Source organism: Rhizophagus irregularis, chromosome 8 (assembly GCF_026210795.1).
Source record: "Rhizophagus irregularis chromosome 8, complete sequence".
NCBI lineage: Eukaryota > Fungi > Glomeromycota > Glomeromycetes > Glomerales > Glomeraceae > Rhizophagus > Rhizophagus irregularis.
The window spans coordinates 1214238-1238710 of NC_089436.1; the positions used below are offsets into that span (position 1 = coordinate 1214238).

General features: G+C 28.2%; 5 protein-coding genes across 5 annotated transcripts; 1 reads left to right on the plus strand and 4 right to left on the minus strand.

The window, feature by feature from the left end:
* Nucleotides 1-1818: 1818 nt before the first annotated feature.
* Nucleotides 1819-3766, minus strand: OCT59_028152 (uncharacterized protein; the record flags this gene model as incomplete). Its single annotated transcript, XM_025329968.2, has 3 exons — nucleotides 1819-2619; nucleotides 3123-3528; nucleotides 3756-3766. 3 exons carry the CDS (start codon nucleotides 3764-3766, stop codon nucleotides 1819-1821), a joined length of 1218 nt encoding a protein of 405 aa, XP_025187935.1.
* A 1518-nt stretch (nucleotides 3767-5284) lies between these two features.
* OCT59_028153 (uncharacterized protein) lies at nucleotides 5285-5764 on the plus strand (the record flags this gene model as incomplete). Its single annotated transcript, XM_025329188.2, has 1 exon — nucleotides 5285-5764. The coding sequence occupies one exon, from the start codon at nucleotides 5285-5287 to the stop codon at nucleotides 5762-5764; it is 480 nt and encodes a 159-aa protein (XP_025187936.2).
* A 5817-nt stretch (nucleotides 5765-11581) lies between these two features.
* Nucleotides 11582-13726, minus strand: OCT59_028154 (uncharacterized protein). Its single transcript, XM_025324090.2, has 2 exons — nucleotides 13248-13726; nucleotides 11582-12734 (listed from the first exon to the last, which is right to left on the minus strand). Exons 1-2 carry the CDS (start codon nucleotides 13692-13694, stop codon nucleotides 11895-11897), a joined length of 1287 nt encoding a protein of 428 aa, XP_025187937.2. The 5' UTR covers nucleotides 13695-13726; the 3' UTR covers nucleotides 11582-11894.
* Nucleotides 13727-16428: 2702 nt separating this feature from the next.
* Nucleotides 16429-16981, minus strand: OCT59_028155 (uncharacterized protein; the record flags this gene model as incomplete). The annotated part of the gene is made up of 4 exons (XM_066147107.1): nucleotides 16429-16550; nucleotides 16689-16740; nucleotides 16791-16815; nucleotides 16965-16981. 4 exons carry the CDS (start codon nucleotides 16979-16981, stop codon nucleotides 16429-16431), a joined length of 216 nt encoding a protein of 71 aa, XP_065993854.1.
* A 1108-nt stretch (nucleotides 16982-18089) lies between these two features.
* OCT59_028156 (uncharacterized protein) lies at nucleotides 18090-19734 on the minus strand (the record flags this gene model as incomplete). The annotated part of the gene is made up of 4 exons (XM_025313159.2): nucleotides 18090-18644; nucleotides 18728-18947; nucleotides 19048-19171; nucleotides 19269-19734. 4 exons carry the CDS (start codon nucleotides 19732-19734, stop codon nucleotides 18090-18092), a joined length of 1365 nt encoding a protein of 454 aa, XP_025187938.1.
* Nucleotides 19735-24473: the final 4739 nt, after the last annotated feature.

A 24473-nucleotide genomic window follows, 5' to 3' on the forward strand; every position in this document is an offset into this window, starting at 1 on the left:
ACTCTCAAAAGTCACCTATCGGGTTGGGAAAAAAAAAATTATCTGACAAACTTATACTGAAGCTGCTCTATATAATTAAATTTTTCAGTGGCATTGCTTACAAAGTAATCGTACGTAATAAATTCAATTGCAGACATAAATTCACTGTCACGTAATAGTATAAAAATCAGGCAGTCGAGGGTCAATTTTATTTTGCCACATAATTTTATTTTTATTTTATTTTTAAGATGTAGACACGACTGGAGATTTTGCCACATAATTCGCCACTCTTAATGGCGAAATGCACCACAGCCAAAAGTGTTCGTGTTTTTTTATGGCGCTTGTTAGCTGCTGAACCCCCAACAAAATATATAATAAATATTGCTTGACAAACTGAACTTCGTGTTTGTTCGCAATGCTGCTTGCAGAAGTTACATAACTGAAGCTCATTAATATTTCATTGTAAAACTTATAAAAAAAAAATTGAAAGAAATGGTTCGTTAAACATGCCGGAGAAAAATATCAACCAAAGAAATTACTGAAAGTGCCTTTTACGTACTTAAACTATACGTAAGGCATGGTAAGACATGACATATCTCTTTTTGCAAGAACTTTGCAAGAACATTGAAAAGTATACTAGATGTAGAAGCATCATTCATTGGAAGGTATTGATTTTTAAAAAAAACTTCCAAAAGTGACACCAAAGCACACAGGCAAATTCTCATTGAATGAGCATTAATGACTAATGAAAATAGCCTATTCCTTTCAACTTTTATAAATACTTGGTATAAATGGGAAAGATCAGTTCGTCACATGCATAAAGATCACACATGCAAATAAATCATGAATGCCTGAATTTTACGTGGAATTTTTTTCATACGTATGTTCAGAGATCTTCCAGATACTTGGTGATCGTGGCGCTTCCAACAAGACTGTGACTCCAGCAATCTTGCCAAAGGCCTTTCTCTGGAATTCCCTAGAGTGATCATTTAAACTCTATTGAAACCTACTATGAGCAATCATAAGAATGAGAGATATCAAAAAAATCTTGATCTGGAAGAATTTATGGTGAAATATTCCCAAAACTGTTCTAGCAATTTTTAAAATTAAGAGACAAGATCGCAAGTTAATTATTGAAAATAACAGAGAACATATACCATATTAAATTTTTTTAATAGTTATCTGATCTTCGGCTTTAAAATGTAAACTTCACATGATTTATTAAATATGAGTGAAACAATAATGAGACATGTTAGTGATAAATCTATAAATTCACGTGAAGAAAGTATTGGAAAGAATAATTTCGATTTTGACTTATTTGATGGGCAACGCGTCCAGAACGGAAATCCGGAACTAGTTTTACTTACCAGTTACCATTTGTGTTGAATAACGAAAATTTGATGGATTTTTTTTCCTACAGTTTAATAAGAAAATTCCTAATTTCTAAAATATCATCAATAAAATTCTTTATATTTTATTTATTTATTATTATAAAGAATTATCTGATTTTTGAGAAATTAAAATTAATGTGACGTCAATTATCATATATGGTGAAATTTTTATTAAAATTGGTTAATTTGTGTTTGTGATTTTGTACGAAAAATTTTAAAAAACAATTAAAGTCAAATCGCGTGACAAAAACGAAGAAAAATTGCGTTAAAGAAAAATTATGTCGAAGGTGACGGACGTCGTGATGAATGTCTTTTCCGTCCATACATACAGTTGTGATGTATATGGATCAAAACGAATTATAAATAAGAAGATTGACATTAAAGAATTATAAAAGTGTACTATAATGTATTTGATTCGATTCACGTTTATGATGTTAAGGTTGTTTTATCAGTAATATACACCAATGGAATCTAATGGACGACTAATATAGATGGCATTTTCGTGACATGGTGTAATATTAAACTTTAATTTATCTAAATTTGCGAATTTAGTTTCTTCTGCGACATCAAATTGATCAGATAAATCTGATTGTTCGGGATCGTCGCATATTGCTGTAACCCAATTTCCTAACCATTCGTAAAGTTGAGATGCTGTTGGTCTAATTGATGGATTCGCATCTAAACATTTTAACATTAAACTGGAGAAAACAGGTGGAGTTCCATTGACTATATTCGGTCTGGTTCCCGAACAAATCTCTTGTATAAGTTGTGAATCATGAGGTCTATCACAATAAGGACGCACACAAGCTGATAACATCCACATAATCATGCCAAAACTATAGATATCAGATTCTTTGGTTGGTGTATTTCCATCAAAGATCTCTGGAGCAACAAATGGAATTACACCGTAATTTTGTGATATTTTTCCATTAGCATGTCCGTGTAATCCCGTATCTGTGATTTTAGCATCAATTGAATCCAGCTCATTTTCAACTAAAATATTTCCTCCATGTAAATGACCATGAACGAGATTATATTCATGAATAAAATTAAGACCAGCTGATATTGACCATAGCATTTCTACGATATCTTTCCAGCATAGAATTCCCATAGTTTCATCGAGATACGAATATAAATTTCCATTTTTGTAATATCTTATAACGAACATGTAACTTGATGTTGGATCTTTTGTCATACCAAAACAATCTGTTAGTGCTCCACTTTGTAAACATTTGTGATATCTGTATAACTATAAAATAAAAGAAAAAAGAATAAGTAAAAAGTGCGTGATCATAAAAATAGCAATATAAATTTTGAAATTAATTTTGGTACTATAAAAAACTATTTTAAGTCTATAGTTCTATTGCATTAATTTGTGCCCCATATTTAATAAAGTAACAAACACATTGGTTGAAAGGATATTTTAATGCTGTAATTTTATACATGGGGTGAATTAGGTTCAAGTCATACCGAAATATTACGACATTACACCAATTCGGCATTACACCGGTGTAATGCTGGTGTAGTACTATTTTCATATGAATCTTCGAACAAAAATTCGGTAATATATTTCTCCATTACGCCGCCTTAATGCCGAACTATTTGAAATAATCACTTCCCCCATGTATAAATTGTTGTATTACAGAAAAAAAATCGGTACAACAAAAGATACGTCATCCTAACAAACCAACCAATAATTAAATATCACTTATTACTTCATTGACAAGTTGACGAATAAGAGATATTACTTACTTGGTTTACAAATTCTTGACTGATGTTCTGAGAATTGTCTAATCGTTTTAGGATGACCTTAATGGGACCATTGCGAGTCCAAACTTCGGCCTCTTCATCTAGATTCCATCTAGGCCCTTCCATCCATATTGCGGAATAAATTGAACTGAAAGCACCTCGTTTATTAATATTTTCGATCAATTCAAATTGGTCAAAATCAATCCATTCAAGATAGTCCATACTCTCATTTGCATTTAGTTGGGTATCTCTAATAAATTTATCTATTAAGAAATTTCCACTAGTCCAATTATGGAAATTTTCTTTCAAAAATGCAATATCGCAATTTTTACACCATGATACCGCAGTTCGTTGTTTTTGACAATCTTGACATTCACCATAATCAGCGTTTGAGATAATTTTTTGAGACCTAAAACACGGGTCCAAAGGGTGCTCCAGTTTGAGAATTACTTGTAAAAATTCAAAATTTTGAATTTTGAATTTTTACATTATAAAAATTACTACCTATTTATAAGTAATAAATATATTATAAATTATATAATACTTTTAATTTTACATAAGAGTACTTTAATCATTAGATAATCACAGCTCGACAATGAGATCATCTATCAAATATGACGTATTTGTGTAACTTACTTTTTTTTCATTGTAAATACAAATATTTACTTTTAAGATTATCAATCAATAATCAATCAATGAAATCAATGACAACAAATAAAGAAATATATAAAGATATAAAGATATAAAAGATTAAAAGGAATTATGCTCCCGTTTTTAAAAAAGAAAGTAAATTCATTTAATAACATATTCGTCAAGATATTTTTAGCACATAATAATTCATAGATTGATAAAATTTGCCAATTCATATGATTCAAAAAGCATGAAATTTTTTTTTTCGTAACACAATAAATTTTTAATTCACTATAACTTTTCCAACAGGGCTTTATTAAATTCATATTTTGATCTAATAATAATTTTAATTAAAAATCGTTTTCTTTTTTTTAATAAATCATATACTGCAATTTATACGACCAATGAAATTCTAGATGAAATTCTATTTGATAATCTAAATTTTCGCTAAAGTTATGATAAATATTTATATCATAGTATTGTTTTGTTTATCTTACATAATATAAACTCTACGGATTTACGTTGCCGGAAATTAAATATCGATCATTTTTCCGAGATGCGATGCTTGAATTTTAAATATTTATTATCATACTTTCTTTTTGATCAATTAGCTTACCTAAAACAAGACTATTTATTTACATGTATTCGGTAATGTTTGATAAATTAATATGTATAGAGTAACCCTTTATTTTAATACAAATATAGTAATTGGGTTACATTCTACAATTGCCGATCGATCTAAATTTGTACAGCTTGCAGCCCTTTCGGAATTATTATAATGTGTATATGTGAATTACATTAAGGCCCACGCAATATTTCTTTGGGCAAAAAATACTCTTTGAGTAACTTTTTCTCCAGAACAGTAAGTTTTAACCATATATACCAAAGTAATTTCAAGTATTATTTTTGTGATATCTATAATTTTGTAGTCTATAAATATTTATTATTTATTTATTTATTTATTTATTTATATTTTTACAATCCACGAGACGGATTCCTGATTTATTATTTTGAACTTAAGAGAAAATTATATATGAAATAAATTTTTTTGTATTTATAACCTTAGGTAATACTGTATTTACAGTGAAATTGATGTTCAAATTTTTATATTTATAAAAAAAAATTCATTCCTTTTTTAAAAATTGATAATTCTTTTTGAATTGAAATAATTTAAATTCAGTTTTAAGCTTAAAGTAAGTTAGACTCGAAAAGCTGCTTGGTAACACGAATGTTATTTAATTAGATAAACTCTCACATATGCTTTTACTGGAGTAATATACATTTTCAGAATAATTATTTTGTGTAATATAAATAATTTACTTATCAAAAAAATGTTCCCTATAAAAAATACAATTAACATATGCATATGATTACTAATTGCCAAAAATAGTTAACAGAAGTATATATATTACTTATTTATAAGTTGAAAAGTATTTAAATAATTAGAATTTTCCTTTCATTTATTAAAATAAAAAATTTTAAAAAATTTATAACCGTTTCTTTTAACCTGACACGCTTTTTAATCGAGATAAATTATGACTTTAGAAGGTTTATATGACAATTGTACTAATTGCAAACGACAACGAACTGCGGTATTATGGTGTAAAAATTGCGATATTGCATTCTTAAAAGAAAATTTCCGCAGTTGGACCAGCGAAAATCCAAATATAGATGAATTTATTAGGCATACTCAACTAAACGCTAATGAGAGTATGGACTATCTTGAATGGATTGATTTTGACCAATTTGAATTGATCGAAAATATTAATAAACGAGGTGCTTTCAGTTCAATTTATTCCGCAATATGGATGGAAGGGCCCAGATGGAATCTGGATGAAGAGGCCGAAGTTTGGACTCACAATGGTCCCATTAAGGTCATCCTAAAACGATTAGACAATTCTCAGAATATCAGTCAAGAATTTGTAAACCAAGTAAGTATAAATCTGTCACCAAGCGAAATTCAGGTTGTTTATACTGTGGAAGTCAATAAGTCAATATTGGTCAGCATCTCCTAACTTTTCAATCAAAAAAAAGTTATATAGATATTACAAATGTGTGCAAAATGGAGCACTCGCAGATTACTTTGGCGTAACTAAAGATCCGACATCATGTTACATGTTCGTTATGAGATATTATGAAAGTGGGAATTTATATTCGTATCTTGACGAATCCATGGGAGCCCTTTGCTGGAGAGATATTGTAGATATGTTATTGTCAATATCCGCAGGTCTCAATGTTATTCATGAATCTGGTCTTATTCATGGACACTTACACGGAGGAAATATATTAATTGAAAGAAAAATGAATTCAATTCATGCTAAAATCGCTGATACTGGATTACACGGACCTGTTAACAAACAAATAGCGCAAATTTATGGTGTAATACCCTTCGTTTCTCCAGAAATATTTGATGGAAATATACCAACCAAAGAATCTGATATCTATAGTTTTGGTATGATCATGTGGATGCTATCAGCTGGGGTACGTCCTTATTGTGACAGACCTCATGATTCACAACTCATACAACAAATTTGCTCAGGCTTAAGACCAAGCGTTGTTTGTGGAACCCCCTCAGCTTTCTCTAAATTAATGCTACAATGTTTAATTGCTAGTCCATCAAGTAGACCTACGGTATCCCAAATTTTCAAATGTTTAGGAGATTGGGTTTCCGGTTTATCAAATCAGTTTGATGATACCGAAGTTCCATTCGCAAATTTGGAAAAGTTAAGTCTTCGGTCTTTATTATGTCATAAAAAAGCCATCTATTTTAGCCGTCCGTTAGATTCCATCATTATTCAGTATTGAATTTTTTAAGCTATAAAATTACCATATTACTATTTTTTTCGTAAATTTACACATACATTAATTACGTTAAACAATTCTTTATTTATATTTAGAGAAATTACAATTTCGTAAATTGATTTATTTCATTTAACGTATATTCACACAATCGGGAATTTCATTTATTTATCAATACTCGTTTATTTTATTGTATAAATCGGATTTTTTTTTCCTAGAACCAAAATTCGAACACCATTTGATAGTAACATTTTAAGCTATTATTATTATTTTTTTTTATGTAATTATGCCGACAATCTTAAGATTTTTATGAAAAGACATATAATCGGAAAATTGAAATCACAAACACTTTTTATTTAAAAAATTTTTGAGGTGGTAATAATTTACTTTACGATGACATTATCAGTTATGATTTATTATTTAATAATCGGGAATTTTTAAGAATAAAATTCAAATATCAAACATCGGCTGATATTTTTTTTTATTTCAACCTGTTTACTGCGTTACTTTTTAATATAAATTCATTGCATATCAATGATATTACATAACTTACAAATTGTTTAAACTAAGTTTAAAGTCGTTATTCAATTTACTAATATCCAATATTGACTGGCACTTGAGCAATACGACCACATTCATCAAAATAACTTCTATATTGATGCTGATACAGCAAATGATTTGGATCTAGAAAGTTGCTTGTAAAATTTTACGAGTTAGTGTATGATGGGGTTCCTTAATGTACAGTGAGGGTGTACGATATTAAAGTACGAACTGGCGGGAATTAACTTTAACGCTATCACGTGCAAGTGCATAACTCCTAAACTCGGGCCAATTCGTACGTTAATATCGTACACCTTCACTGTACGTTTGATAGGAAAACGAGAACTGTTAAAAGCAGTGATGGCAAATGACCAGATCATTTGATCAAATGACAAATGGACCTTTGAATGACCTGGTCATCTGAGGTCATTTGCCATTTGAGTCATTCAAATATAATGTTGTGATTTAGGCCAAACTTATGAAGCCGGCCAGAATTACAAATTTATAATGTCACGTGATATATTGCATCTGACGAAAATTGAAATTGTGTAAATAATTTCGGCCCAAATTATGATTTAATTTTCAAATGGCTAAGGTCATTTGACATTTAACCTCGAAATGACCCAAATGACACATGACTAATGACTTAGATCATTTGATGTCATTTGGGTCACTTTGCTATCACTGGTTAAAGTCTGTCTCATTGCTTAATAGTGAAAAAAATAAAAGGGGGAAAATATATTGATAAAATCAAAGTGATACAAATAAAATCGAAGAATAGAAAGGTGATACATATAAAAAGTGTATAATCAATAATCGAAAAAAAGGAAACGGGGTACAACTAGCTTATTCAAAAAAAGAAATCGGAAGAAAGGAAGGTAGGAAATTGCAGGGTTAACACAATTAGTATATGACCGTACAGTCACGCTTCGCCAGACACAACATTGCATTCATATTTAGATATTTTAAATAAATCTCATCTTCTCATTATGTTCGAGGTTATATAATTTAATTAAAAACTAATATTTTATACTAATAATTATAAAAAAAATTTTGAAAGGTTTCGCTAAGTTTCGTTAGTATTGCATCTTTCCTCTCGTTCAATATCTTGTTGATAAATGACAACACATTTAAAAGCAATAATTCCACTTGTTCTAACTTATTTCTTTCAATAATTCCTGCTTCTTAAGTTTCATGATGTATGCAAGATTATAATATTATTTCCGTGCGCATAAAACAATAACTGCTTAATAAATATATGTTGTTTCAATTTTCATATTTTACTTCTAAAGTGTTAGTGAAAGTAATTTAATTTTCTTTCATAAATAAATTATAATTCATAGACGTGTATTTACGTGCTTTTTCATGCTATATTGCTATAAGCTTCCTTAGTCTTCAGCACATAGTTTTAAAACGATAAAAAGAATTTGGATATCGGATTAATAAATTATTGAATAAATTAGTAATTGTTTACCAAAGGAAAAGGATCATTTTATTGGACTTTATAAATACGTTCATGATGATGATTCGTTTATTTGACGATAAATAAGAATAATCAGGTCTTAAGTATACATTTATACAGTAATTAGAGTATTAGATTTTTTGCCAAATATTGTAATATAGTAAATGGTGTGGGGACGCATTCGTTTCACCGACACACGATATGTGACAATTACTAAACACCTGGCCCACATTACGGCATAACTCCGGCCATTATGTTTATACATAGTCAGTGAAATGAAGTAATGAACCACACCTCATTAAATGATGTCGAAAAGAAAAGCAGATAAATGAACTATTGCTATTTTGCTTAAGATTGGTGTAAGATTATGCTTGTTTATACACTCTCATTCGCAATTTAGTTGTTTATTTCTGATTGATCGAGCATTTGATCACGTATTTTATTTGTTGGTGCAACGTGAACGATACGTAAGTAAAGATTATTATGATCGAAATTAATGAAAATTAATTTTCTCAAACTGACCCGTTCCCAGTCTATAAACTTCTGTTCTAGACTTCCTCTTGAAATTAATACAGCTGACCCGATCTCAACTTTAGGTCACTAGATGTAATCGCACTTCGAATGGGATAAGGCTAACAACATTCATTACACACAAATCCAAACGTCAAAACGTCAGTAACCAGAGCTGATCCATATATAGGAAATGATAATGATGAATCGCCACCCTGGACAATGCGTCGGAACTTACTCTACAGATAAACCTCCTCCTATAACACGAAGGAACGATTTAAGCAGATCTAATTTTTATTTTGAGTTTGATATTAGTTTAAATTGTTGTTTATTAATTCTGATTTTAGATTTTAATTTATAGATTATATTGGTTATAATTTTATGTTATATTCATAGTTTATTTAATTTTGTTATTTTTATTTTTATTTTTTATATTATATTATAATTATTCAATACCGGAAATGGGGTTCTTGTTTCAGGGGTTACTACCTACATACTCACTGGATTCTGCTGGTGTTAGTATAGAAATGTTTTCCTAATAAAGCTACTGCTTCCAATAAGGATAATTAAAAAAAAATGAAAATTAATTAACATCACAAGCTATTGAGTTAAGTGTTTGATAAATAATATCAAAAAAAGATTATCATAATTGATTTAAAATTTTTTGGTGCTTCAAAAAACACACCAATAAGCATATGCAATTCCGTGTACGATATATCAATTGATAAAAAAAGCCGATATTATTTAGATAATATTGATAAATTTATATGCATTAAATATGTATTAAATAATATATTCGAGCACAAATTCAGAATATATTTTAATTCGTGATCCGTAAGTCAACGGTACAAAATTATGTCGATCATTGGTAATACTCGATTTTCATTTCTTAAGTAATGCTCTTTATGTAAACCCATTCAATACCAACATATTTTAATGCATAATATTTATATATTTTCCGATCGCTTGCAGTTGACTCGTTGGATCACGAATTAATTTTTTTCTAAATGAAAATTTTCATTGCTTAACGCACTCTTTTATTTGAGCTTTTTCTTATAGTTTTTGTAATTAGTACGAAATTAAAATTCTGTCCAATATCAATCAGCAATGCACAAATACTATTATGCGTTTTTTCCACGAGCCTTTTTTAGAAAGCACTGCCGTCCGTTAAACTTCATTGGATGTAATCTTAGATAATGATTATTAAACAATTATGTCAGTTTTGTGTAACGAAGTAGGTAAATCTTACCACAGATAGGCGACGTATGTAACGCACCATCTTACCATCTCAAGTAGTGCAGGTGATGATTTGTCACAAGGTCACGTGATAGAGGTGGTCGCGTTGTTTATATTTTAATATCTCTGCGACTTAGAATATTTTTTTGTGGTCTGATCTCTATTTGTCGCTTGCATAAAATGTCACATACTTTATGTGGCGTGATAATGATAATCCCGAGATGTCAAACCGAATTGACATTTTTAAGCCCCTAAATTGCTACATATCCAATGATCCATTGAAAATCTATACTTAAATAGTACTATAATAACAGATAAGGAATTATTTTTGAATTAATTTACATATAGAGACTCATTTTTAATGTAGGATAATATTAAAGTAATAATACATTAATTAAATGAAGAATTAAATTTATGGATTGTTTCAAATTTAGTAATGATATAGGTTTTAATTAGTACTTTTTATGTTCGTATTATCACATGTATTGTTTAAAAAGAAATTTAATATTTAGAAAAAAATTTGATTTGTTATATTTGTTTGAAAAATATTTTCTTTGTTTCTTTTTCACAAAGAAAAAAAAAGGAACACCCAATTATACAATAACTATAGCGCTGATTTGGAAGTCCATTGTATAGGATAACTTACGTAATATGCAATGACTAAAAGAAAATTCTAAACATTTTAGTATTTAATATCCGTTTTACATTGTTTCTTAATATGTAAGTAATAATTATGCAATGATTACAAATAAAGTTTCCTATTTGGAGTTGAATAATTCCGATAATATAAATACTAATTAAATAGTGTATCACATAAAATTAATTAACAATGAAAATCAAAGGGAGAGTCCCTCAAAAAATCAATTTACAATAAAAAATTGGTGACTCTTTTTCTTTCTACAATGTAACCAAATCGATAAAAAAAGGGCACTTTTTATGAAAGTCAAGAAAGGGCGAAGATAAAGAAATTCAGTTTGCATAACAGAATATTTATAAGTGGGCCTACTCTTGTTAGCTGTCGAATCTATGCAAACTAACACTTTATATGACATCACGCCACCCCAAAGACAAGCCCCATTTTTTATAGCACGAATTTGTTTCTTAATATTATTTTAAGAAAATTCCTAATTTTAACCGGAGGGAAATTCCTCCCGTGACGAATAATGGGGTGACGAATAGGATTTTTAATAACAAAAAATTTCTCTGTCTCCAGATTAATTAACAAAAATGAACCCTAACTCTAATAAATATTAGGGGAGGGAATTTCCCTCCGGTAGGTATTTTCTTATTTTAAACATAATTTATTATCATATATATCATATATTTTGCATAAGTAAAAAAAAACTTATAAAATCTTAGTAAAAAGGCACAAAAGAAAAGGGATAGTTACTATAAAAACAAATTTGCGATTTCGAAAAAAAAAGAGGTTGGTAACGAATTGAATTTAAAATTAATGGAGTTTTTGAACGTTAATTTAAATTTTTAATGCTTATAAACACGATACGAAATTAAAATTGTTTGGTAAACAAACTTATTGTACGATAAATAGATACTCTCTATTTTAATTCGATTAGGATTAGATGACGATATTTATGCATTCACATTTTCCCAAAGAAAAATGGCGTAGAGGAAGACTCATTATTGATAATAGAATCTAATGGACGACTAAAATAAATAGCATTTTCATGACACGGTGTATTATTAAACTTTAATTTATCTAAATTTGCGAATTTAGTTTCTTCTGCGACATCAAATTGATTAGATAAATCGGACGGATCGGGGTCGTCACAAATTGCTGTAACCCAATTGCCTAACCATTCGTAAAGTTGGGATGCTGTCGGTCTCTTCGATGGATCAGCATCTAAACATTGTAACATTAATCTAGCGAAAACAGGTGGAGTTCCACTAATAACATTTGGTCTTAATCCTGAGCAGATTTCTTGTATAAGTTGTGAATCATGAGGTTTATCGTGATAAGGACGTACACCAGCTGATAACATCCACATGATCATACCAAGGCTATAGATATCAGATTCTTTGGTCGGTGTATTTCCATTAAAGACCTCTGGTGCAACAAAAGGTATCACGCCATACACGTGTTGTGATGGCATTTGTTTATCAAAAGGTCCGTGTAATCCAGTATCCGTGATTTTAGTATCAATTGAGTCCATTTCGTTTTCAACTAATACATTTCCTCCATGTAAATGTCCATGAACGAGATTATGCTCATGAATAACATGGAGGCCCGCAGAGATTGACCACAACATATCTACAATATCTCTCCAGCAGAGAATTCCCATAGTTTCATCGAGATACGAATATAAATTTCCATTTTTGTAATATCTTATAACGAACATATAACACGAAGTTGGATCTTTTGTTATACCAAAACAATCCGCAAGTGCTCCATTTTGTAAACATTTGTGGTATTTGTATAACTTTTTTTGAGTAAATTATAAATTTTTTTAAAAAAAAGCAGAGAAAAAAACAAAGAAAAACATAATATTAATATATATTCTATTGTTTGTAATATAAATAGATTAATTAAATGCATCTAGGTTTTAACGTAGCATAATTGTTTATATTTGATCTACTGAAGATCCGGAGAAATGTTTATATCCAGTGTTTGTTATTCTGGCTATACCAATTATGCATTAATAATTTATACATTCTATGAAAGGACTTAATCATCTAATTTTATTAAGTTCATTCACCAATGGTGGGATATCAATTTAATTCGCGAGCTTATCATAGTTTATTAAACTATAATGATAAGCTTCAAAGGATAAAATTAATATCCCATCCAGGTAGAATTTTATGGGGCAATTAATGCATAATTTATAATTTATTTCTAGATATAAAAGGACATTTGAATATATAATCAATTTTGAGATTGACAGCAGATCAATCTCAAAATTCGTTAATAAGATACTTTTATTTTATGTACTTACTTGATTTATAAATTCTTGACTCATATTTTGAGAATTATCCAAACGTTTCAATACAACCTTAATTGGGCCATTACGATTCCATACTTCGGCTTCTTCATCTAAATTCCATCTTGGACCTTCCATCCAAACTGCCGAATAAATTGAACTAAAGGCACCTCGCTTATTAATATTCTCAACTAAATCAAATTGATCAAATTCAATCCATTCGAGGTGGTCTATATTTTCATTAGCACTTAATTGAGTATCCCTTATAAATTTATCAATTATAGAATTTCCGCTGGTCCAGCTACAAAAATTTTCTTTCAAAATCGCTATATCGCAATTTTTACACCATGCTACTGCAGTTCGTTTTTGTTTACATTCTGAACAATTACCGTAAGATTGAGATTCATTTTGAGATCTAGAAGGGCTCAGTGAACGAAACGAAGATTCAGTATTATAATCCATTTAAAAAAACACTATGATTTAAAAATCATAGTGTTTTTTTAAAAAAATTAATGGGTTCTCTTTATAAAAAAAAAACCCCTTCTTGACGATCACATTACGTAATTTGCTTAATAATAGGGTAAAAACAAATCCCTTTAATTTATTTAGGGGGGGGGGAGCCGGAAAAATCATCCGATCAACAAGCAAATATAAAAAAAGGGTGAGAAACCAAGGAGTAATGCAAAATAATAAATAATTTGTTGCACATGATAAAGAATAGTTGCCAATTTGTTTCTAAAAAAAAATCAATATGTAAATAAAATTTCAAACGAATATTAAATAATATTTGCGTCAAAGTATCGTTTTAAAAAATAGGAAACGAAAATTGTGTCGGCTTATATACAGTATATAAATCAATTTTAATGTTACATATAAGTAGTATTCGATAAAAGTAATAATAACGATAAGTGAAAAATAATTTTTCCATACAAACATGAATGACGAGAAAACGCAAATTAATTTAAATATAAACAAATATATTATAAATATTAAAGGAAAGTTTAGCGTTAATTGTGAACAAAATAATTGTACATTAAAATCTCTACAATATCCCTTCAGAAAAGTATTCCCATAAATTCGTCAAGATACGAATAATCATACTTATTTTATGTTTTAAAATTAAAAAATCTATGTAAAAAATAAATTCTAATCTACTGCGGAGTAAAACACGATTGGTCGGCTCAAATTTTCTAAAAATTTGTACTTACCAAATTATTTTTGAAAAACGAGTGTTTAAATAAAAAAATTTGCTTCATACATAATTATAATTTAAGAGAATTCTGATAAATCAACAAGTAGTAAAAGAATTATTATGTAACTAACATTATTAATATTATTATATCGGGCTTAACAATTAATAATTGATGCCGTAATTTGTTATATAACAATAAATTTGTTGGTATATCAGTATATGGAAGGTGAAATTTTGATTCGTTATAATTTTTCCTTTTACAGAATTTTACTGCCATGCACAGAATTGCAATCATTGCTTTAAATTATAATAGATTTATTTTATTTAGTAGTTAAAGAATTAGAAATAACATTTTAGGTAAAAGCTCATTCTTATATCGCAGTAGTTTTCATTTACATTTATGTAAGACTTATTTAACTTATGAAGTTTAAACTAAAAGTAGTTTGACATTGAAATCATTGAAATCAATTAGTTTTCCGTAAAGAATATGAAAAAATCGAGATCGTATTTAATGATCGGCCGAAATCTGGATCTTTGAAATACGTGTCATATTTTTAGTAAATTTTTTTATAAATAATTCTTTGGCTTCCCATTAAGAAGAATCATAATTAATAATTAATTCACTTTTTTAAACCGCATGTATAGGAATTGCCCCGATAGTAATAAAACAATGAATTTTAGAATCATTGAAGAAAGATTGTGTACCTCCCCTGAGCCTGAAAAGGGGTAAAATCAAATTTAACAAATAATTTTAGGTTATTTATCTAAATTTAGTTATATTAAACTTATACCTATTTTTCTTAACTGTTCATGATAAATTTTTTAGGGATGAAATTTCTCTAATAGTTTATTTGAATCATATTATTTATTATAAGATACAAATATACCCCCCAAAATCGTAAAATTTATACTAACGAAAGGCTTACGTATTCTTATTTCTTTCTAGGAAGTTCCTTGCAATGACGTCTCAGTCGTCTCTTGTTTGATTAAAAATCAATATTTATTTATATCTCCGTATTATAAATATTTTTTCTATAACTAAAGATCGATGATCCTGAATATTTTTAATCGACTACGTCATTAAAAAAAAGGTAAATAATAAATGTTAAAGAAAAGAATTAACAAACAAACTAATAATTTTAATCTCTCATTTTAGGAAATTTTAATCCTTTATTTGAAATCGATTAAAAATATCAAAAAACTGTCATTAAAAATATTCACGTACATATTTCATGTTTTTAATCGAACGATAAAACACAATTGGAGGTAGTTCAATTAAACTAACCATTTTTTATATCTATAATAGTAACATATAAATGAAGAATGTATCAGATATTTATTTTAATTTTCATTTTTTTAAATTAAATACAGTAATAAAACTTTTGATTTTACTTACAAAATATTTTCTTTCGTGCATTAAGTTCTTGCATTATTACTAATTATTACTTTCATATAAATAATATATATATGTATTCATCCCGAATTAACTCTCCACCCATGATAATGAATTTATCTATCGTTCACTAAAATATGATGAATATTTCTGGTACACATCAATTATTTTATTTAAAAGTCTCATTTTTAAATTTTACACGTTATTCTTCTTTTGATGACCATCCCTCCATAAGATTTAATGCTACATTTAATAAAAAATATTTTGAGTGATGAAATGTGCGTATTGGATTTTGATATACAATAATAGTGCAAAATCATAATGATAGTTAGTGGCTTGCCAAGCAACGAATATTATCACTCGCCACAATATAAATAGATTGGATGATACTTATCACCCGTAGCAACAAGCCTATTTCATCTTTTTGCTTAGATAACAAGCTATAAAGACATTTTATTTGACTTAGACTAAATCATTAGTAAAATTACAGTTAAGATACGAATACAAATATACAATTAGTTTCATCTAAATTAAAATTAAACTACTAATTAGAAAAAGAAAAAAGGCCTAAATGATTCAATTAAAATGGCTAAGCAAAACTATTACTTAAGCTAAAAGTTAACTATACAAACGTTTCGTAACCCTTCCATTGATCTAATTATTAAATCCTTTTCGCAAATGTTTATCTTACGTACTATTCTAGCCGTTCCATAAAGTAATATTGTTTTCATGGCTGCAACCGTGATATTCACATGAGTGGTGGTATAACATAAATTTGCATGAAAGATATGAAATTAATATTATTGTTATTAGAATCTCTAAAAATTGATCATATAAATTTGATTATTCATCTTGATAATAGGACATATACCGAAATTACAACTTATAGATGATAACGAATCTGAATTCAAGGTATCGAGACGCTAATATGAGTAACTAAAATATTGCAACATATCGTTCCACAATACTCGACTGATCTGTTAATCGTTTCTGAGATTCTGTATATAATGGTATATTTGCGGTCAATGGTTGGAATATAGAAATTTGCGATAAATATAAATCGTAAATTAATTAATGAAAGGTGTTCTGTATCAATTGCAAAATTAATTCATAAACATTAGATTGTTTTATGGCAAAACGTACTCACTTTTTATCACTTTTCATAGAATTTGCGCAAATGATTCGTTTTCTGATACCTAATCAACATCGTTGTGCAGTATTATTAATTTTGCTAACTTTTCTAATAATTAAAAAGTATCATTTGTTAGTAAGAATATAAGATGTTTATAAAACACATCCAAGTTATTTTTCCCTAATCTCTGGAAAGATCTGATTTTTTAATACCAATATAAAGTAAGGAATTGTTACTTTAAGATAATTACATACTTTAGATAACTTATTGCTCTTCCAGCATCGAATATTGATTGAATACCAGATTCTTAAACGACTCCTTCCGATGCCATATACACCTGAATCATCTTCATATTCATTAAGTATCCCGTGTGATACTAGAAGTTCTAAAAGATATAGTGAGTTCGTATATTTTAAATTGATTTAGAATAATTAAAATAAAAATATATATATTTTTATGTACCTGATATTGTTGAAATATATAAAAAAATTTTCTTGATTTTACATCATATTACAAATGTTAAATGATATTGGCATTCATCTTATCTTTGATCATTTAATTTTGTCGCTGATAAATCTTTTAAATATTATCCCTTCTAATTAATTGATAGTAGCGACCTGATCAAATACCCAGGCCATCAGAATCGATATCATTACGCATAATTAATAGATGATCTTTTTTTTGTTTTCAAGTAAGATTAAGTGCAAATAAAAAGTATACATTTTTTTATTTGCTTAATTATTAATCTCATGTTTGTATATAATCTTACCTATTCTTAATTTTTTCATTTCCTTAAGAGTACTATCAGACCATCAGAAGGGCCGTATCAAAATTAAGCACTTTTTTTTATTAAAAAAAAAAAAAGATGACGCCTTATCGATAATTGGTCGATGCATAGTTCTAGCCCACTTGCCTGTTTCATGGCATATTGAATGATATACTGTATAATATTTTAAAAGAAAAAAGAGATATGTATTACCGCCATTACGTAATCTCTGAGCTTATCAGCTTATCATTCGGCATTAAAAAGCAAGCCACAAAGTTCCACAACGCTTATCTCATCGTATTATGTCATAAAGATCATTTTTTTTTATTTAATTATTTTAAGATACACAAAAATAAGACAATTAAAAAAAAAATCTAGATATCAACTAAATCGACTTGCCTTTCTTCTTCATTTTCATTTCTCCTTCTATTACCAATTTTCAATTTCCATATAGAAAAATATTCATACCCTTTAATAAGCAAAATTCTTCCAATTTCATAACATGTAAAAAATATCAAACACCAGAGACTAAACCAAAAATAACTTTCCCAATGCATAACAAATTTTCTTTGATGACAAAAAGTAGATTGAAAACTATACATCCCTTTACTTTCAGAATAAAATGATGTCCAATAATTTGCTAGTAAAGTCATTGGCAACAAATTATAATAAGCTGGGTTCTTCTTTGGATAAACTCTTGGTCTCGTTCCTGTTGCATCAAATAAAAAACTTGTTCTCTTCGCCCTTAGTTCTGTCATAATTCCTTCGTATGTGATGTTAGGAACATTAAGAACTGTCCATGCATATGCGCCTGTTGAAGGAAAATGTACATCTGATCCTGTAAGCATTAACATATTATTTTGTTGTACGAACAAATATGTTTGCCAGTCAAATGTATCTCCATTGATTACTTCGAATCCATCAACTCCCTATTATGATAAATATCATTTTTAAAATTAATAAAATTACTACAATTATTACACATATTCAGATTCTAATTAATAACGAATACCATATCTCGAAGTTTCTCTCTTGAAGGATGCTCTGGCAACGTTCCAACTTGATATCCCCATTCAGTACTGTTACTCCATGGAATATGATTTACAGATACTAAACCACCTAATTTATGAACATGATCTATTATTTCTTCTAACCTTTCATCTGAAGGAAAATCTGGAAAAACATCTACCGTTTCATTTATACCAATAAACTGCATATGGAGTCGACAGGAACTATTCAAATAAAAAAAGGTTAATGTTATTAATAATTAGTTAAATGAATTTATTTTATATAATTAAGGTTAATTAAGAGTTAAATTTTTTTTTTTTTTACCTATATTCCATTGCCGGTATTACAGTGATCGAATCATTATATTTTTCACGTGCAATTCTTTGGGCTTCTAAAGCACCTTCAATATTATTGTGATCACTTACAATTATAGCATTATATCCATTAGCTATTTATTAAGTATCGAAATAGAACGAAATAGAAAATATTTTAGAATTTTTTTTTAAATTTAAGAAAGAAATCCATTAAATAAAATATATTTTTACCTATTGCCCATTTTAATAATTGCTCGGGGTTCATTCGACCATCAGAAAATTTTGTATGTGAGTGACCATCTAATAATACATTGAATTCACCAAAATCATTATCTATTGGAGTCATATAAGATCTAGGATCAAATCTCCAATTAAATTCAATATCAGAATAATCATTTGAATCGGGTATAGCTTTATATTTAAAAATAGTCAAAAAAGTGAAAAGAAATACAAGGATAAGGATAAACTGTAAAAAACGTAATAGTACATCATGTAAATATAATCGAAATTTTAACGGTATCTTTATTTCACTTAAAACTGGTCCAGTACCACCATTCAACCGATGACGCTGGTTTTGTGGAGGTGAAGAAGTTGTTGGTAGAAGTGGAGTTTCAGGACTTATATCAAATTCTGATGAGTTCAATGTATTATAATTTTGTGTAGGACGAGAAAGAAGTGCATTTTCCTCCTGGTCCATTTTATATTTGAGAGAAAAGGAAAAAAAAATATAAAATAATAAAAATAAGTGAACTTCAACTTTAATAAATGAGAGAGAGAAGCATGGTTCTATACTCAAATTGGTAAGGTTTTCAGTTACAATTAATAATGTTTACCTGTTACAGACGATCAGCACTATAATTGTACAACTTGTACGAAAATAAAAATACATCGAAAACCATAAAATATAGATTATATAGAAAACATGTCATGTATAGAGGCCTATGTATGTACGTATAGCAATGTATGGCAACGTCCGGTATACATCACATCACCCCACCCTACAGTATGGTAAAAATGACCATACATACCGTACGTTGATCACTATACAGACATACATAGGCCTCTATACATGACATGTTTCCGTTGTACGCATATTTTAAAGAAGGAAATTTCCACCAATATGAATCCGAACGTGTTGAAATTTTAGCATTATATATTAAAAATGTGATGAACTAACTTACTTAGGCAATAAAAGCACATTAAGACTGAAAAATTTTATGTTTAATTATAGCTAAAATTTTGAATAACATTATCTGCGATATATAATTCAGCATTAATGGTATTTACTTGAAATTTTCAGGATATACGCAAATAATTATGATGCACAGATTTACTTATAAAGTAAAAGACAATTTAATTAATAAATAAAAATGTTTACTTATAAGAAACTATTCAAAATTGGTATCTGACTGTCATCTGACGCAAATCGACACCTGACGCACAACATATATATAGTATATTATTTTACAAATAATCATGTTAAATCTGGAAGAAAAATTAATTTTGTAATGGATGAAGAAAATATCTCTTCTATTGCAAGAATTCCAGTAAACTATTGGCTAATTCTGTTGGATACTTGGATTATAATCATTTCTCCAATTAGTTTTTTTTTGTATTGCATTTTTTGGAATTTAATATATGTCCGTAGGTATTAGTAGGGATTTTGGCAAGAGTTTGGATTATGGATTTCGGCAAATTGACAAGCTATAATTTGGCATATATCGAATCTCAAACATATTACTAAGTTTTGCACCAATTATCCGATTAATCAAAAATTCATGTCACGAATAAAAAATCATTTAATATAAAAGGAAAAAGTATGGAACGTGTAATGATGTTTGCAAAGATTTTCTTTGCTGAAACCTATCGATTTTGAAAAATGGGTTGGAAATATTTTTAGAAACTGATTGACATATTGCATGTACTGTACATTTATGTTAACTCTATTGTAACTCGACATTTGTATGGCAAGCCACTCTGGTGAAAAGTCTGTCATATTTTACAGCGGGTAGAATCTGGTAGATACTGTTAATATCGGTGGGTTATGCGGCGGGTTACCCTTGTACTGACCGCAGTAGTAAACAATGGATGCCTGCTATAGTAAACAGCGGTATCTGCCCAAAGTAAACAGCAGGTACCCGCTACTGGTCTCTAATTTTTTTTGAGGCAATTTTGACGTATATGGAAAAATTATAATTAATTTTGGGCGAATCTTTTAAATTTTTCCATATTAGCAGACCCTCCGCAGGTTGGATGTTACATTATGTACGTTCATAAACTGTAAGTTTAGACGATTGTAAGTCTCATGATTACAACTGACGCGATTTATTTGATATATTTAATATATTTATTAATTTAATTTAACTTATTTTTCGTGATTTCATCACCTACACTTATAATAATAATATACAAATTCTTGATTTATTGATTGAGTATTTCCACTTCATATTTTCTATAATGACCCAATATTAATAAAATATAGAAATCAAATTAGTGGTCAACTATTATAAAGCAATATTGTCTGATTAATCTTCGAAGTGATTGACTAACTGATAATTTAGTGATGCGCATTTTGATTGGCTTTACGAATTAAATGTAATAAATTATTAAGCGGGAAATAATCTGCAAAGTAGCTATTAAAAATCGGGTGAACTTTGTTATTTTTTCTTTATAGACAAGTATGCATTTCTTAAATATAATTTCAAATATAAAGCTAAATATATATAAATGCATTAGTTGGCTATACTTACTTAAGGTTTGGTGCCTTTTCTAAAGAAATGAAAAATGTTTTGTATGTGGTGAAGTTTTTGTACGACACTCACAGATTCCTGTGTAACAATCGCAAATTCCTGTGTAACCATATATATGACTTTTAACTTGCGTGTATGCATCATTAAATGATATTATACAAAGGTCAAAAAATTAAAATTTACTCTATACTAATGTAGAAATTGGTGTTAAACCAACTTTTGATAAAGAAAATTCATGTAAGATCTATTTTATGATTTTATACTTTCCCCCAAAAAATTCTCTACTTTTTAGACAGATTACGAATTAAATATTTTTCTTTAACGTATGTAACTTGTAAAAGATAACTTAATTAACTTATAATAACACGTTATACATTAGCAAATAGTTTTATATTTAGTATAATAACACAAATTATTTTGGCGTCACAATAAATAAAATATAATGATAATTTTTCTTAAAAAATTTTATGACATTTCGCAGTGAAATTCAACTTGGGATCAACTTTACACACACACGTACCATAAATGACATGTTAATAATAAAAATAGAAGTTTAATATTTGCGCAATAACTATCATTGGAACAAGTCTTATTGCTCTTGTGACCGGTTATTGGTTTATCAGGACCCAGAAATATATATACTGTACGGGGTAGGGTACACAGATGCGTCGAATTAGACGGAGTAAAGTTTTGATTTGCGTACAATTAAGAATTTTTCATCCATATAATATATTTACTGTACATTAATCGCATTTATTGTAATATTTAGTATTAATTGAAAAAAATTTCTAAGAGTTAAAAAGTGAAATTTTAGAAAAATATTATTGAAAAAATGGTAAATCCTATTTTTTCACATTAGTATTTGGTTTTATAAATAATATGAAAGTCATGATAAAATAATTTATAACTTAATGTCTGAATTTTATTTGCGTATTTTTGCAGGATTTTCAATATCAGGGGTCAATTATGCGTACTACTCATATAAAAAGTCTCTCCACCTGACCCTTATATATATATTTCTGGGTCCTGGTTTATCTAAAGTAAAAGAATTTATCCTGGTCATGCATTAAATACGTAATAAAATTTAATTATTATATTATAGTTTTTAAAGTCTGTAAAGTCTGTAATTGTATTAATTTGTACTAGGTGACTGGTGACGATATGTTGAAAAATAATATCAAAATTATACCGATATTTATATTAGTGGGAAAACAAAATTTTATCGTTAAATCGTTTTTTAAATATATATCAGTATATCGAACATCAGATCTGAATGTATTTTTTTTTGATACATTACATTATTAAATTAGAATATAAATTTTATAGAAATTTATTTATTTATTCTTATACATGTATTACATGTATTACATATATATATATGGTGCATGATCTTTGGCGTCTGTATAATAACATAGTTATTGGTTAGATATTACAAACTGCTTCGTAGTTCGATTTAACGAAACGTGTTTCTCTCTTTTTTCTTTTAAAAAAGATGGATTTCAGATATTCATCACGTTCGTTGGACCTAATCAATTTCGTCGATATCAATCCTTAGTAGATAAATTTATTTAAAAAATACACATCTTAAACCCAATTTATTCTGTAATGTCTAAGTTTTAATCTGGATGAAAAAGCTGAAGTATGAACCTATGAACCCGAAGTGGCCCAATTAAGGTCTGTACGAATCAAGATTAAAACTAATTCAGAATGTTTGTCTATTAGATAGGCCGGCGTCTAAGTTCTTTTTAATCACAGTCGCTAATTCGATATTATCGTCTATCAATTAATATGGTTCTATAAGATTACCAATTCTCTATGATATATTTATTCAGCAATAAAAAAATAACCTGGAATATCACGATTTCATCCAGAGAAATATTACAATCGATCAAAGCTGCTGGTATTTAAAACAATTACTCTTTCATATTTAAAAGATGAAATTTTTTATCCATCAAAATGAAATGTTTGTGATATATATATATACATTTAGGCAAAGGGTTGTAAAACATATTCATTTACTTTGATATTATATTTTAGGTCACAGGACCGATATAGCCCCACATCCAATAAAAATGATATCGTTCTGACGGTTTTGATCATGTATTTAATAATTAACTTTCATTTTTATGCTATTTCTAATCCACTTTATATAAGCTTTATTTAAACTTTTCCTATAAAAATTTCATCTCCCTCATATTTTTTTACTCCACTTTATTATATCAATAATGTATTATTGCTATGCCTAATAAAAATATCGGTCTATGAAAATCTGCATGGGCTGAATTCGAATTAAAATTTAATGGTTAATCTTTTGAATTCTTTAGTAATATAATTTAATGATTGTATATCATATAAATAATTATAATAATGTTATTGGTAATTAGTATATAAACAATTGATATAATACTATAATAATATATGAATTATAATAAATTGCAGTTTAATATAAACATGTAGTGTTTAAATAATTTAGGATTTTGCAGAGATTTGGAATTTGTGATTAGGAAACCAATATATGCAGAAGGCCGAAATGTTTCAAATACCCAACTTCAGTGCTTTCGTAAAAAACGAAGCAATGTAAGACTTGATTGTAACTGATCTTAGTCGTCAGTCAATTATAGATATATAGATATCAACTACATTAATTGATTACATTAACTTGAAAGTTACTTTTAAGAATGACAAA

Excerpts from the sequence above, each read along its gene's own strand:
- OCT59_028154 (XM_025324090.2), bottom strand. The coding sequence starts at position 13,694 with ATGGATTATAATACTGAATCTTCGTTTCGTTCACTGAGCCCTTCTAGA. Across the intron at positions 12,735-13,247 it reads GTCAAGAATTTATAAATCAA|TTATACAAATACCACAAATG; the intron begins GTAAGTACATAA and ends ACTCAAAAAAAG.